The 16470-nt window shown below is 42.7% G+C and overlaps 1 protein-coding gene across 1 annotated transcript in view; it reads left to right on the forward strand.

Moving 5' to 3' along the window:
- The first annotated feature begins 925 nt into the window (after nucleotides 1–925).
- xirp2b (xin actin binding repeat containing 2b) overlaps nucleotides 926–16470 on the forward strand; it is a 38036-nt gene continuing 22491 nt past the window's right edge. The window contains exons 1-4 of the mRNA XM_039755094.1: nucleotides 926–976; nucleotides 10155–10286; nucleotides 10402–10422; nucleotides 13241–13409. Coding sequence (XP_039611028.1) covers nucleotides 926–976; nucleotides 10155–10286; nucleotides 10402–10422; nucleotides 13241–13409 — 373 coding nt within the window. The remainder of the gene's footprint in view (nucleotides 977–10154; nucleotides 10287–10401; nucleotides 10423–13240; nucleotides 13410–16470) is intronic.

The following is a 16470-nucleotide window of genomic DNA, read 5'->3' on the forward strand; positions in this document are numbered from 1 at the left end:
CATGTCTGTCTGTCTGTCATATAGTGCCTTTCCTATCTATCTCTCTGTCTGTCTGAATCATATAGTACCTTTACTATCTGTCAGTCTCTCTGTCTGTCATATAGTGCCTTTCCTGTCTGTCTGTGTCATATGGTGCCTTTTCTATTTATCTATCACCTCATTGACGTTTTCATTTTTTTATTTTTATACAAAACACAATCACAATGGATTTAATTTGCCTTTTTTGTCACTGCCGAGTAGAAAAAGGCTCTTTAATGTCAAAATGAAATCAGATCTCTGGAAAGTTCATTACAAATATAAAAACACGTTAGTATCCTCCCTCTTTAATATGACACCCCCAAATCCCCCCTGGGGGTTTTAGAAGTCCTGTCCTTAGTTTAATGGAGATCATCCATCTGGGTTTTCAGCTAATGGGACTACGAGTGCCCCTGAAGGTCCAAACTTGTTGGGAGTCAGTATGGTGGTCTAACCTACAAAGATGAAGTCACTACTCCTAAAGTAAGGTGCTGGGCAAGACTTTTAAAGACATCGAGAACAAATCCATTGCCTGCCTCCTGTCAGTCCTAATCTGAAAAATCTTCATCCGAGGGGCTCAGCTGGGGGCTGTGGAGGCCAGCGGCAGTAAATGGCTTGTAGAACCTCTGACCACCACCAAAGACGAAGCAAGATTGATTGATTTTCTTTTCAGGATGGTGATGGGGTGTGATTGTATGTGAAAGTGGTGATGAATGTGCTGTCTCTTTTTGTCTTTATAGCTTTCTTTACTCAGCATGTTCGTTATTCATTCTTTGAAACTCTGTGTCTTTTCCTAGCTGCTGGCAGCACTGAAGAATCTGGAACTGGAATTCCAGAGGACGCTGCTCAAAGTAATAGCAGTGTCCCGTTGGATCACCAGGAGACCATCTCGCTGAAGGAAAGGCTGGCCATGTATCAAGCAGCTGTCTCCAAGAAGGAGCTTGCCGGTGCCTCCTCCACGGTAAGATCACTTGACTTGTTGTTAAAAATAAACTTCCCAATTCCTCCAGTTAATGAAGTGGCTGGCAGTGGTGGTGGTGGGTGTGGGTGTGTGTGTGTGTGTGTGTGTGTGTGTGTGTGTGTGTTCAGTCATAAAATGGCTTACACGCATACTGAAACAAGAAGAAGGCTATGGCTTGTTATCTCGCTTAATGCATTTCCCAGCTGTGCCGGAGTGATATCTCTGCTAATCCGCAGTAGGAGTTAAATGATTAGGAGCAAAAAGAACAAGCAAATAGGGAATGGCACGCTGCTGGCTACAGGAATACAACTCTTGAGGTGTCTCGTTCCCTGGCTGAGGCTGAGCCGAGTGGGAGTTTCAAGCTGGCAGAATCCGTTTTGTTAGCGGAGGTTCATTGCCTGCTTGCACAGACACCAAGTGGACACTCTTTTAACGTTCTTTGCCTTCATTCATAGTAAATACATGATGAATGACCTGTCCTTAAAATAACAGTGGACAACACCAGTGTTCACATTCATGTTATGGTGTGTGGGCAGTTGTTGAAAGAAGAGCTTCTGGTGAAATCATCCCTCCAATAGCAGTGCCTTTCATGGTGCCCAACAATCCCAGCACACTTTGACAACAATTCAGAGAGCGATGAAGATACTGCAGTTTAATCTGCTTGTTTCTTGGATGCCATGGCAAGTGCTGACACTTCATGGATCTCATGTCTGGGTAGAGTTTGCACGTCCTCCAATTCAGCTCCCCAAAAACATGTGTGTTTAGCGTTACGGCCTACCAAAAGGCCTAGGTTTATATAAATAGGACACACACAAGTGAGAGAGGGAGAACAAACACAGGAATAAATAGAAACAGACTCCATTTATTGTCAAAAAGTAAAAACCTCACAAAATAGGGAGAAAGTTACGCACAGAACAGAAACAAGGCAGGAGGGCAACACTGACTTAGCGATCTAGCTAAATAAAGTTTGCACAGCTAGATACACGCTGTCCCCGTTTATCACACAGATCAGTGGTTCTCAACCTGTGGAAGATGTGAAAAGAAGAATCAAAAATATGAAAAATAATTCTATTGAAACCAAAATAAATTAACTTAAACTACATTCTGATACTAGAAAAATAAATATATAGTCAGATAAATGTCGATAAAAGTTAAGTAGGTATAATAAAATATGCATCTATGATATAACATTAATTAAAAAGAACAAATTGGTAGTAGTGGGCTCCTTTCCAAACAACGTTAGGGGGGCACGATTAAAACTGTTATGAAAACTCGGGTCAAAAATACTTAAAGGTTGAGAAACGCTGACATAGATGGTTAGCTTACAACAGAAAAAAGAAAAATAAAACTCAAAGCCAGGCCAATTGACCCTAACTCTCCAAACCCTTCTCCTCTCACACTCTCTCTCTACCCTAAAACCCCAACAAGCTTCTTTTTATAACCTACACCCCCAGTGGGCAACTCAATATAAGGTGGTCCTGATCTAATTATGCAATTTTCATTACGCTATAACTTAAGTTTTTTACATAGAAAATCACCCGAAAAATCCCTCGACCATCGAGAAGTGTGCGAACTGACGACATGAAGAATCGTCTTTGCGCCGAACTGGAATCGTCTCCATATAAATCAAAGTCATGCAGACGATCTGGAACTGGACCACCCTGTAGGTGGGTAATTAGGGCAGGATGCAGTTACGTCATCTGCACCAAATTAAAGAAGACAAGCTGAGTTTAACAAGAAGATCTAGAGTGGGGTCGTAACAGTTAGATTAGGTGGCCCTTCATGAATGACGGTGTTAGGTGTGTGCGTGAACGGGGTCCGCCATGGAATGGCACTGCCCTATCCTGAGCTGTTTCCTACTTGCATCCAGTGCTTCTTGATGGCCTTGACTTACGAGGTGAGACACAAAAATAACCAGACTGGGCTTGGGGCTTTCCTGGAGGTGGGGCGAATGTGAATCATAGAACTAAATCCCCTCCTGCACGACCCCTCAAACCGTCGACCGGCTGGGTATATCCTGTGAAGAGCCCAGTCAGTATTTGCACAACAATCGCTACACGAGTTGCCACAACAATATCGGATGAAAAAAATTGACCAGTGAATCAAAATCAAATTTCTCGCGAAATTGAACAAAACGGCCACAGAAATGATAAAAAACAGTGTACGGTAATAACAGTTTGTCTCACACAAGTTTTTGAGTGGCTCAGACGTTTCAAGGAAAGAGAAGAAAAAGTGGAAGATGTTCACCAACCAGGTCAAAGGGTGGTGGGTGGTTCACAAAGACAACACTCCCTTGCACGATGCTTTTTCCGAAAAGCAGTTTTTGACTGACAAAAACATTCCTGTCCTCGATCATCCTCCCTATTCGCCCGATTTAGCTCCCTGTGATTTTTAATTGTTCCTGAAAATGAAAAGTGACCTGAAAGGAACATACAATCAACTAAAGGATTATTAGGAACACCTGTTCAATTTCTCATTAATGCAATTATCTAATCAACCAATCACATGGCAGTTGCTTCAATGCATTTAGGGGTGTGGTCCTGGTCAAGACAATCTCCTGAACTCCAAACTGAATGTCAGAATGGTGCGGCAGTCCTGTGGGCGAAAATGCCTTGTTGATGCTAGAGGTCAGAGGAGAATGGGACGACTGATTCAAGCTGAAGAAGAGCAACTTTGACTGAAATAACCACTCGTTACAACCGAGGTATGCAGCAAAGCATTTGTGAAGCCACAACACACACAACCTTGAAGCAGATGGGCTACAACAGCAGAAGACCCCACTGGGTACCACTCATCTCCACTACAAATAGGAAAAAGAGGCTACAATTTGCACGAGCTCACCAAAATTGGACAGTTGAAGACTGGAAAAATGTTGCCTGGAGTCTGGATTTCTGTTGAGACATTCAAATGGTAGAGTCAGAATTTGGCATAAACAGAATGAGAACGTGGATCCATCATGCCTTGTTACCACTGTGCAGGCTGGTGGTGGTGGTTTAATGGTGTGGGGGATGTTTTCTTGGCACACTTTAGGCCCCTTAGTGCCAATTGGGCATTGTTTAAATGTCACGGGCTACCTGAGCTTTGTTTCTGACCATGTCCATCCCTTCATGACCACCATGTACCCATCCTCTGATGGCTACTTCCAGCAGGATAATGCACCATGTCACAAAGCTCGAATCATTTCAAATTGGTTTCTTGAACATGACAATGAGTTCACTGTACTAAAATGGCCCCCACAGTCACCAGATCTCAACCCAATAGAGCATCTTTGGGATGTGGTGGAACGGGAGCTTCGTGCCCTGGATGTGCATCCCACAAATCTCCATCAACTGCAAGATGCTATCCTATCAATATGGGCCAACATTTCTAAAGAATGCTTTCAGCACCTTGTTGAATCAATGCCACGTAGAATTAAGGCAGTTCTGAAGGCGAAAGGGGGTCAAACACCGTATTAGTATGGTGTTCCTAATAATCCTTTAGGTGAGTGTATTTTTCTTCAATGGATGAAGGGAAGACAGAAACGTCAAGCCTCTTGAAATGCCTCAAGCACGAAGACTTCTAACACTGTTTCAATCAATGGAAGATACATATGGAGCGGTGTAGATATCGGGAGGGGGAGTATATAGAAGGGGACAATATTTAGAATGCAGTAATTCATTAATAAATGTATTTATTTATTTTTTTTTTTTACCAATCTGGTTATTTTTGTGTCTCGCCTCGTATTTCCCTTAGGCTTAAACTTATGGCTAGACCTCCATTATCTTCCATTATTCATCTTTCAAATGTGATTGTTAAAGGTATCTGATGGTTCAAAAAAACAAAAAGTCTTTAAATTTGGAGTTGTGTTCCCAGTTGTGTGCTATCTGTCCTCTTTGGACTGTCCTAGGAAGCTCTGGCAGCTGTGTAACTTACCATCTCATGATTGTATCTCTGGCCTTAGTGAATCAAAGACCAAGAATTCAAAAGGCAGGTGGGGAATGTTAGCTCTCTAAGTGGTCCAGGTTCAATGCCGGGCATGACCCCTTGTCAGAGAGGGTGTCAAACTTGACAACTGTAGTCGCTGATCTCGCCACTAGAGGATGTCACATTAAGGACATTAGGACTAGAAGCAGTGTAACAAGACATTGGCTTTGCACTTCTTCCTTAAAGCCACAGTGGTGACCACAATAGCAACAAAAACAGGACACCAGAGAGGACTCAAATAATTTATTCTTAGTTCATTTTCAAGAGTGACACACAGAGCCCCTACGACTTATGACAAGATCAGACTGTTTGATTTTTGTTGGAACGAGTCGCAGATGTGTTGCTAAATCACAGGACAGAGCGGCAACTGCTTCTGACCTGCTAAGTTGGTGTAAATGATGTCAATGGCTGGAAATCACGGGACAAGTGACGGGACATTAATCTGACATACCCAGCAATATTTAGTTGTGTAGTCTGACATACTCGGGTGTTGAGATCAGAAGCTAAAGTCATCAATTGTGATAGCCACTACTACTAGGAGTTGTGTAATGTGACCTTGACTTTACAGTTCTGCTTCAAAGCCACAGTGGTGACAAAGTGACCACAACAACAAAAACAAACAAAAGGCAGGACTAATAATATAATAATTTCATACTTAGTTTGTATTAAAGAATCGCACACAGGAGCCCCCTTATGACAAAATCAGACTGTTTGATTTTTTTGTCACAGATTAGTTGGACTGAGACACTCAATTAGAAGAGTGTACTACGACTGTCTCTGACTTGGCAAGATTATGTGAATGAAGACGATGGATTAAAATAATTGAAAACGCCATGTAATGTGACAGACCTTAATCTGTCATAACTTGTGATTTTGAGTCACATAAACGGACATCGGGTGGCAAGACTGGCAACTACAGTAGTCACGTTTTTGACATCCCCTGCGACTTGAAGTCATGTAATGTGACATTGAGTTTACAGTTCTGCTTCAAAGCCACAGTGGTGACAAAGTGGCCACAACAACAACAAAAAACACCAGTCAGGGTGCAAATAGAAATGTTATATTTAATTTGTATTAAAGAATGGAAGATGTAAAATAAACGTGGGAAGAACTGAGCGCAGCTGTTAGCTGAGGTGCTGTCAGTCCAGATGTTATCAGAAACCTACAGATGTTTGGTGGTGAAATGTAATGGAAGGCTGCATTTCAAAAGTCTCAGGGTAAAGCAGGTCAGCAGCTGTGGCGCCCCAGCGTGTTTGGGGACCAGTGGTTGTGGGATCTGAAAATGCCAGTGTGTGGTAACACCTTTTGTAAGATAATATTGTTATGGCACAGTAAACCAGTTCTAGAAAAAAATGTTTGGAGCAAAGTTTTATCTGTATTCTCCTGGCAGAGCTGAAGAAATAGTTTTTCACAGTCAGATGGAGCATCATAATGGAAAAAAAAACCAACAATGTATAATAAAAAGCAAGCAAAGGAACAGAATAGTAAAATATATATGGTACATCTCTACTGTATATATAAAGTGCTGTGCCCATCTGTTGCATGATTACCAGCAAACCACTGGGGTCAGAGCCTTGATCTTGGTCTTAGTCAATGAAGCAAAATATGTGGCTACCTGACCAAACTTGTCAAATTTCACATCATTCTTACAACAAGCTGTACAGGCAAACTGATTGATGACATAGCAGAAAGAAAAAGAAGAGCAGTGACATCTGCTGAGCATGGGGCAGATTACAGAAGCCAATTATGCAATAGGAAGAAGAAAAATGACAGCTCCGAGATCCACTGAGTATCCGGGCCTGGCAGTGTGGTCATCTCCTGGTACTCGTGAATCACTGTGGCTGGAACCCTTGATATTAGGAGGACTGGATATCCACATGTTTCCTAGTAAAAGAATATTTCATAAGCAGGTTATAGGAGTACAAAGCTCACTAAATACTGCTGTGAAATAAATGTTAGAGAATCAACAGATTGATATTCAGTATATTAGGCAGAATAGAGCCCGTTATTACTACACATATGAGACCACCAAAGGCCAAAAGTGGTCTCAAAACTTGTTAAGTAACAGTTGGTTGTATACATGATAAGAAGCCTATTCTGCCCTTTAAAGCAAGTATAAATAATGCAAGTAGAAACACATTCTTGTTTCATAAACAGGTCTAGAAAACAACTACAGACTGAACTTGCAAATGGGCAGAAAGTACAAGCTGTTAAGAATTGTAAAAATGAAAGCTGAACTGTAATGAATCTCTTTCTTGGCATAACTGCTAGGCCTTTCTACATGGAGTTACTTCCAAGCCACAGTTACATAACACACACACAAAATAATAGATTACTCCTGACATGCAGTGTGAATTGTGGACCTTGTGGCCACCAGGGGGCACACCAACTCCCCAAATACCCGACACAACAGATGCTTTCCCAGTTTCCCACCCACCCCATATACAGTACAGAAGCACAATCAGCACGGTAATAAAGCACAAAGCCCTTTCTCTTCCTTGGCTTCTCTTTCCCTGTCGCAGCCTCCTACACTCCTTCCTGGTAAGGTCTGTCCTCCAACCTCCTGACTATGGCTCTTCGAGTGAAGTGCTGCACCTGGGGCTACTCCAGGGGGCTGGTTAGGGAGGTCTGGCATCACTCCTGGATGTGGGGAAAACCTAAAGTAGTTCCTCTAGGAATCCAGCAGGGCTGTGCCAAACTCCAAATCCAAGGGAACTCTGCAGGAATGCCAGGTGCTGCTGCTGCAACCCGGTGTGAGCTGCCATTTAGTGCTCTGGGGGAGGCAGTGCCCTGTGTATACAGTATCTGCTCTCTCAGTCCTTCCGCTATGACAGTCCCCCAACTGGGCAAGGGCACTGGCTGTCCATCACAAGCTACATACACAGGTAGACATTAGTATAGTTTGGCAGAGGTGGACTCCAATCATATCAAGGAGAATTAAGGCAAACAGGATGCACCTGAGCTCAATTTGGTCCAAATACTTACATCACTGAGTGTCTTCATGTAACGTTCATATAAAAAGCATGAGACCCGAAGCAGAGGACAAGTGGAGCTCATCTGCACAGAATGGCACACCAACAGTGAAATCTTCAGAGGGTGAGGCCATTGTGATGCCCCGAGCTCCGCAAACACCAGTGACGCATTTGAGATGCTGCTGCTAAGCCCCTTGCAAACAAAAATCATTTCTATTCCTGGTTCCTAAACTGTGAAGTAATGTTAGAAATCCATGGATATGACACATAAACCAGGAGGCGAGTGTTTAAGAGTTAAACGTATTGGGCATCTCGGACACTTCTAGTGTTTTATGTTAGGCCTGCTTTGGCTCCCCATGAAATGTAACAACACTCTTTGTCTCAGAGTCCTTCCTGCACTGAACTCCTGCAAATTGGGACTAAAATGCAAAAAATGAGCTCCTTCCCAGTCCATGTTGGCGATGATCTCATCAGACCTGCCTCTACTGCAAAGAATCTTGGTGTCATTTTTGATTCCTCCCTCTCTTATTCTGCCCACATAAATCACATTAAGAAACTTTCTTACTTTCACCTCCGTAACATATCCCGTGTTCGCTCCTTCCTCTCCTTTTCTAATGCTGAGAAACTTGTCCTGCTTTTATCACATCCCACATTGATTATTGTAATTCCCTACTGTCAGGTGTCCCTTCTAATCTTATATCACAGCTCCAGCTTATTCAAAACTCGGCTGCAAGAGTCCTAACACAGACCAGCAGCAGCGAGCACATCACACCCATCCTGCTCCATCTTCACTGGCTCCCTGAGTCTTACAGAATCGAATATAAAATCCTACTAATAACCTACAAAGTCTTAAATAACCTCACGCCAAACTACATCAGTGACCTTCTCCATCACTATGTGCCTGCCCGCTCACTAAGGTCCTCTGATTCTGGTAATCTTGTTGTGCCCCACACTAATCTACACTCCATGGGTGACAGCAGGGCCTTCAGCTGTATGGCGCCCAGACTCTGGAATGACCTACCGAAATTAATCAGATCAGCTGACTCCATGAATTATTATAAAAAACAACTCAAAACTCATCTGTTCAGGAAGGCTGTTAGCTCTACTTGACTTCAATCACTTTCTCTCAATTTACCTCTCTGTCAAGATGCTCATGTAACCCGTATGTGTGTGCGAGACCATCAATTATGTTGTCTGTTAGGCGTTCTCTGAATTTACTGTCATAATCTTCTTTATTTATTTATTTATTTGGTTTGTACAATGCTATATACTGTATACCCTGCCATTCTTTCTTATATTCTGTAAGTGCTTTGAGCATGGGAAATGCGCTATAGAAATAAAATGTATTATTATTTATTATTAACAAGGGTACAAGAAGTCTGGATAGCAGGTATAAGACCCTTCTTGGCCAGCGCATTTTGCAGATTTGGTTTCCTGGGAATAGATAAGTAACCTGCAAAGCAACCTGCTAATGCATTGATTTGTGAGTTGCAGTAAGATGCCAGGATGTTTATAGTAAATCGTGACGCAAAATGATTTTTCGGTTGTCGGTTATTTTATTGTCTTTATTACCCCAAAGACACAGTGCTACCCCATAATTATTAAACGCACACACTCAGTCGTACAGTCGAAACAGAGACGAGCGTCCAATGAGACGACAGGCTGGCTCTCTGAATGTCTTTATCTGTCTGTGCCTGAAGGCTGACTTCTATCCTGTCCACTGTTTATTAATGGAGGTGGAGGTGATGATATGGGAGGGTCTCTACTTCTTTGAATAGCACAATAGGATCCTCGTTTTTAATTCCACATAATATTACTAAGGTGAGAGTTGTCATGATTTTTAAAGGGAAGAATATGTGAGTCATCAGAGGGGCAGGGAAGTTGCTTAGGCCATTGCATGCTTTGTGTGCCCCCTACAGGTTAAACATGGGCACTGCAGCTCGTAAATCACCTTTACTTCCGTCACCGGCCTGCTTGGAGAATAGATAGCAGACTTCTGACATGGGTGGCTGAAATGTCACAGCCATTTGTCTCTACAAGTGCAAGCCTGCTGAACGCTCGGCTCATATATATTTGCCCAAAGCAGCGAGACGCGGTTGCTGTTTTGACTTGTTAAACTTCTTGCCTAACAGGATGGAGTGTTACCAAAAGACGAGAGTCAGAAATGTATTATTAAGGCCATCCTATGCGTTTCTTTGCATCTGAAGGGACGACAGCTAATGTTCTTTTCCCCGCTTCATTAGGCTGTGGAAGAGACGGAAGCCCGGTCTTTGCCTGGAGGGCTCGCCAGCGTGAAGAAACAATTTGAGAGCCAAGAAATTGCATCTTCGCACAGCACAGTCACCCAGATCCATTACCAGCACAAATCTGTACAGGTAATTAACCATATTGTAATGCAAATGCAGGTTCAAGAGTTGAAATGTATTGCCGTCCACCCTGTTGAATTTACCCTTTCGCTTCTGCTTTCCATCACTCGTTGCCTTTTTGCAGGTTTACTTCAGGATGCACAAGGTAAGATGTAAGGAAATGTAGTTTGTGGGGGGTTTCCATTTACTAAATGAGTTTAACCAGTTAAGGGTCACGGGGGGCTTTGAGCCTATCATGGCAGCATTGGGCCCTGGACTGTTAGCTGGTCCATTTTCTAAACAAGTTAACCAGTTAAGGGTCACGGGGGGCTTTGAGCCTATCATGGCAGTATTTGGCCCAGGACTGTTTTGCCGGTCCATTTTCTAAATGAGTTAATCAGTGTGGTCTATGGCCGGCCAGTCATCCCGGCCAATACCCCCAGACTGCCAGGTGGAGCCCTCCCTGCAGCATTGAGGTGCCCCGAATACCAGCAGGGAATTATGGACAATGGAGTTTTCATCCTCAGCCCTGCTGGATACCACAGGGGCCACTAGATGGAGCTGCAGGGAAGAGCAAAGAATATTAGCCCTACGCCCCGGAAGTATGTCAGAGTCACGTGGACAAGAGGAATGACGTGCTTCCGGGGTGAAGAAAAAGGACTTTTTTTATCTGACCCGGAAGTGTTCCTAGTCACATGGACAGAAGGAGCAAAACTCTTTCGGGTCAAGGGCTATAAAAGGATGATGGGAAATCCCAGATGCTGAGCTGGGTGGAAGGGTGGCAACGCGTCTGAGAGTGGTGGAGAGTTTATTATTGATTATTAGTATTGTGATTAATGAGTATTGTGGAGAGGAGGGTGCTTTGTGCACTTTTGTGTATTAATAAAGTCAACATTTGGACTTTTATCTGGTGTCTGGAGTCAAGTCTGAGGGTTCAAGAGGACTATAGCGCTCTCTATCTGTCACACCAGTTAAGGATCACAAGGGGGCTTTAAGCCTATCATGGCAGCATTGGGCCCTGGACTGTTAGTCAGTCCATCTCAGGGCACACTCAGAGGAGGTCAAATTAAACCTGACCTGCAAGTCTTTGGGATGTGAGAGAAAACTGTATATACAGACTCCACATTGGCATGGAACTTGGAATGACTGAGTGATGTTGAATGCACAGGAAGGGTGGCCGCTCGACTAGTAAAGCTGTGTGTTCCTGGTCCCCTGAAGACCTTTTGGTTCCCAGAGGCTTAAACATTTCCAGGTTATGCCTCTCGAGGTTTTGTGTTCCTGTCCTTATGGGGTAGCTCCCCAAAACAAAGGGCGATTGACATTTCATCATGGCTATATCTACAGAATTGTTACAATAAGCAATTCCAGTGAACAGAAAATGTATGTAATATTGCCATTTTGTATTAAGTGTTTTTCTTTTTTCATTATTTCTGTACCATCTTACTAGTATCTGGTTTTTAATTTGTGACCACTGAGCCCCCGAGCCTTCCAACACACCAACACCTGGGTTCAAATAAAAAAAAGATGTATATTCACTTCCAACACCTCTCTTACACAAACACCAGCCACAGTGCATAAATATGAATCCTCTCCTTCTGCTTCCTGACTCTGGCTCACCTGGATGAGGTCGAGTCGCTCCCGTTATGCCAGACCCAAGAGTCCTTCCGGTGTTACCACACTACAGGTTGGAAGCACTTCCAGGTCAGGCAGAAATTCCTTAAAGTGGGATGGTCTGTCCCCGCAACTTCCCCTGCCGGCACTCATGGAATACAGCAAGGCTATTTAATGGGACTGCAATTCCCAGCCTGCCTTGCGGGTATCCATGTAGTCCAGGAGGACTGCCGACTATTGTGTTGAGGGAGCAAATAGTCCATGCGATTGGTTTCCCCTTGTCCTGTTGGCCAGAATGCCAGCCCATACCTGGTTTTCATGACAAAGTATTATTTATTAACAACTTCAGGCCCGAAAGTCTATGTAAACACAATTAAGCCCAAGTCAGAGTCAGGGTGACATGTAATGATCTGCTTTATAATCTTTAACCTGAATAACTCTTGGAACAGCATTCTACTGCCATCTAGTGGATGAAATATCATTATGCTTCAAAAAAAATATCATGACTATTTCTATGCTTTCTGCCACTCTGTGGTAACTGTAGCTCATCAATATTCATGAGTGGGGCGGAGACTTCAACCAAAAGCACAATGACAAACAAAAAGCCATAAAGCCAGTTTAGAACAAATTGAAACTGAACCAGTGCTTAAATCAAGTGATAGCAATGACGATGTGAATTGGTCATCAGACACGGACAGGGACAGTAAAACTGACACCTGTCTGGTAGACTCCGACCTGTCAAGTTTCACTGATGTTTGTTCAGGTGGTAAAGTAGTTACAGCCTTGAAAAAAGGAGATCATGGCTCACGAGCTATGGAAAAACATAGTATGTCACAGCTTTCAAGTTTCCGACAAATTGAGAAAATGCTGTCGCCCCTATAATTAATAATCTCTTGATTTCATTTTTCCTGAGCTTCACGTACACAGCATTGTTTTTTTTCCACAAATGAACAACACCTGCCATTTCAATCACACAGTCACAGCATTTAAATCACGTGATCGTAATCAGACGTTTTCGTTGGTAGGCAGTCTTTCCTCATTGGTCAGTGGAGTTGCTAGGTTTTTGTCTTGCAGTATGTAAAATACTGTGTACATCAGAGCTTCTTCCATCATACTATGAGCTGAATGAAGACATATTTGGCCATCACCACTACCTTATAACATCAGGAGATGGGTTTGTGTCCCGGGTCCTCACTGTGTGTAGTAGTGCTTTGAGCAGTGAGAAATGCAATGGATTATTTATTATTATTATTATTTTGTGTTGTTGTCATACTACTGCTGACAATTCTGCACTGCCTTGTAGCCCACTTATGGGTAATCCTGGTCTAAAGATGTCTGTTGATCATCATTATCTGGGCTACTTACAATTAAAGATGAGAGATGATAGTCCGCTGGAGAAAACAGTTGTTGAAATGAACCGCTATGCTGAGCTGTGTCAGAAAAGTCCCCGTAAACCATTTGCTTGTCACAGTTGCTGGCAGGTTGTCATTGAAGGCAACAAATGTGTGTTTTTCAGCCTCCTGATACTGCATTACATTGTGGGTAAGCCAGTCCAGAGATGGTACTGGTCTACAAACCAGTTGAAATTTTCGGTGAAGTTATGAGTGAGTGTCATTCCTCTCTCATTGAGAAATACACACATTTCACTGATAATAACAACAATGATGGAGCCAATCGCCCAACACTGAAAACTGCACAAACTGTGAGATGTGCATCAGATGCACATATAAGCAGAAGGTATATGTTCTTGATTGTGATACAAGTATTGAGGAAAGTCTCGGGGATTACAAGGGAAGGCTGTCGTGGATACAGAACATCACATCCAAATGGGCACAATTCGGTATCAAATTCTACATGCTATGTGGAGCAAGTTCTAGAAACATCTGGACCTCGATACTTTACACCGGTAGAGGGGCCAAGTGGGGGTAGCAAGTTCAGTAAATAGTGCTGGTTTTGGTTATTTGCTGCCCTAGGCAAAAGTGAAAATGTTGAGTCTAGTCTATGAAATATTGAAAGCAATTATTGGAGATTGAAGATTTGGTGTTTTATTTTCACTGTTTTGGAGAGTCATTCAAGTCACATATAGATGTCAGATTGATGAGAGAGGGGAGGATGTGCAAGGAAAATCAAGGATTCAATGCCAAATATCACACGTAGCCTTGACGCATCCCTGGCTACATCTATTAGAGTTGACTAAATGCCACCCAACAAAATCTTGGCTGTTCTCTGTGCCTAGTTTGCCAATATGGTAGAATTGTCCCTGTTGTCACATAACGTGCATTATACAAACTTTGTTTGCTGGTGGACACTTTTGGATGCGGTTTCACACGTTGCACACCCACCGCTAAGTGCCAGCCCTGCACAGATAGATTGAATCTGTATGTTGTTTAGCAGGATTATATTTACATCTGGTATTAAAATGCATCTTCAGTGTCCACATCATGTCCGGGTGGAGATGGGGATGGAGGCCTCGCATACACACAGTAATTTGGGATTTCGTGGTCGCTTGTGTTTATCTGTGTAGCACATCGTGTTTCAGCTACGAACCTGTACTTAGAATGAGAACAGTCTGCTCCAACAAGATGAAGTGAAAAGAACAGGACAGAACACAACACAATAAAGTGTGTTTTAACATGATGGCAAAGATGTGCCAGTCTCACAAAGGAAATGTTTGCTCGATTCCACACATGGCATTCATTTCTTAAAGCTTTGCAGGTGTCAGGGCTGACCACCCTCCTGACTGGCACCACCACCCTACATGATGTTGTTTGTCTTATTTGTTGTGTGTGAAGAGAAAACACAATTGCATTTCTACTCTTATTATACTGTATGTGGCCATTGCTGATGGAAATGCTCTAGTGCTAAATCCAGAGGATGAAAAAGGAGCCTCTGTACTTAAGATATGAAAAGATGGCTTGCAGCAACTATTCCTGCATTTTAAAAATTACATTTTCGTTTATTTTCAGAAACTTGTAATCATTTTATGTGTAATTTAAAAAGTAAACCGAGCGAGAAGTGTGCAACTTTTGTTGTTATCAAACATATCTCATTATTATTTATCCCTACAACTCATTTTATGTTATGATTAAGAAATTCAGGCACTGATAAAAATAACATTAACTTAATAAAAACACACAGGCTATTTTTGAAATGGTCAATTATATTTAGTATTAAGCATTAAAAAAACATAGGCAGCCTAACAGCGCTAGCAGCAAATGTGCTTGTTGTTAATAAATGTAAGTTCAAAAACAAGCAGTTCTGTCAGGGCTGTAGCAAAAGTACAAACACCATGGCCTATGTAGGGGCCGGCCATATTGTCGTGGTACTAAAGTGTGTGTTGAGTATTACATACATGCATATACATCCATCCATTCTCCAACCCGCTATATCCTAACTACAGGGTCACGGAGGTCTGCTGGAGCCAATCCCAGTCAACACAAGGCGCAAGGCAGAAAACAAACCCCTGGCAGGGCACACACCCACACACCAAGCACACACTAGGGGCAATTTAGAATCGCCAATGCACCTAATCTTCAGGTCTTTGGACTGTGGGAGGAAACCCGGGTAAGAACATGCAAACTCCATGCAGGGAGGACCCAGGAAGCGAACCCGGGTCTCTTAACTGCGAGGCAGCAGTGATACCCAATGTGCCACCGTGCCGCCCATACGTATACATAAATACACATACATATACATACACACGCACACAACTTTTCTGCACTGGGGTGTCCTGAGCTGGTAACATCACTTCAAGGGAGGCCCACTGAATCGACAAACTAACTAAAAGGGCAGGCTGAGATGTAGGACACACTCTGGACCCCCTGGAGGTCATAGCAAAGGAGGGAATTAAAACAAAACTGAGTGCCAGTATGAACAATGCTGCACATCCTCTCTGTGACACACTGATGACATTCAGCAGAAGTGGGTCAAGAAATGCTATGGGGGCTCCTTTATACCAACAGCAATACGTCTCCATAACGCCTCTCAGAGGCTGGGATTGCAACTGCTCAGTCTGTACTTTTTTCTTTTTCTTTAGTTTTCTTCCTTTTTTTAAACTTATTCTGGTGTATGATCAGATCATAGTGTGTGTGTATATTTATCTATCTATTTCTGTATTTACTTATTTAAAGAGCTTCTGTAAAAAAACAAATTTCCCCCGGGGACAAATAAAGTGCTATCTGTCTGTCTGTTATATAGTGCTTTGTCTATCTATCTTTCTGTCTGTCTATCTTATTCTATAGTGTCTTTCATCTATCACAGTGTCTTTCACATTATCTGTCTGTCTGTCTTGTAGCCTTGTGCTAAAAATCCGTTAAATTAATTTTTTACCCATCAAGCAACACCCAATACCCCATAATGACAAACTGAAAACAGTATTTTAGGAATCTTTTTGATATTTATTAAAAATAAAGTCATCAGACCCTTTGCTTTGACACATGCAGTGTTCCTCGGGTGTATTCCGTCCCGTTGGTCATCACTGAGATGTTTCTACACCTTGTTTGGAGTCAACCTGTGGCCAATTCAGTTGACTGGACTGATTAGGAAGGTCCCACAGTTGAGCATAATCCAAGCCATGAGGTTGAGGAAATTGTCCGCAGAGCTG

The sequence above is a fragment of the Polypterus senegalus genome, chromosome 6 (genome assembly GCF_016835505.1).
Source record: "Polypterus senegalus isolate Bchr_013 chromosome 6, ASM1683550v1, whole genome shotgun sequence".
NCBI classification, from domain to species: Eukaryota; Metazoa; Chordata; class Cladistia; order Polypteriformes; family Polypteridae; genus Polypterus; species Polypterus senegalus.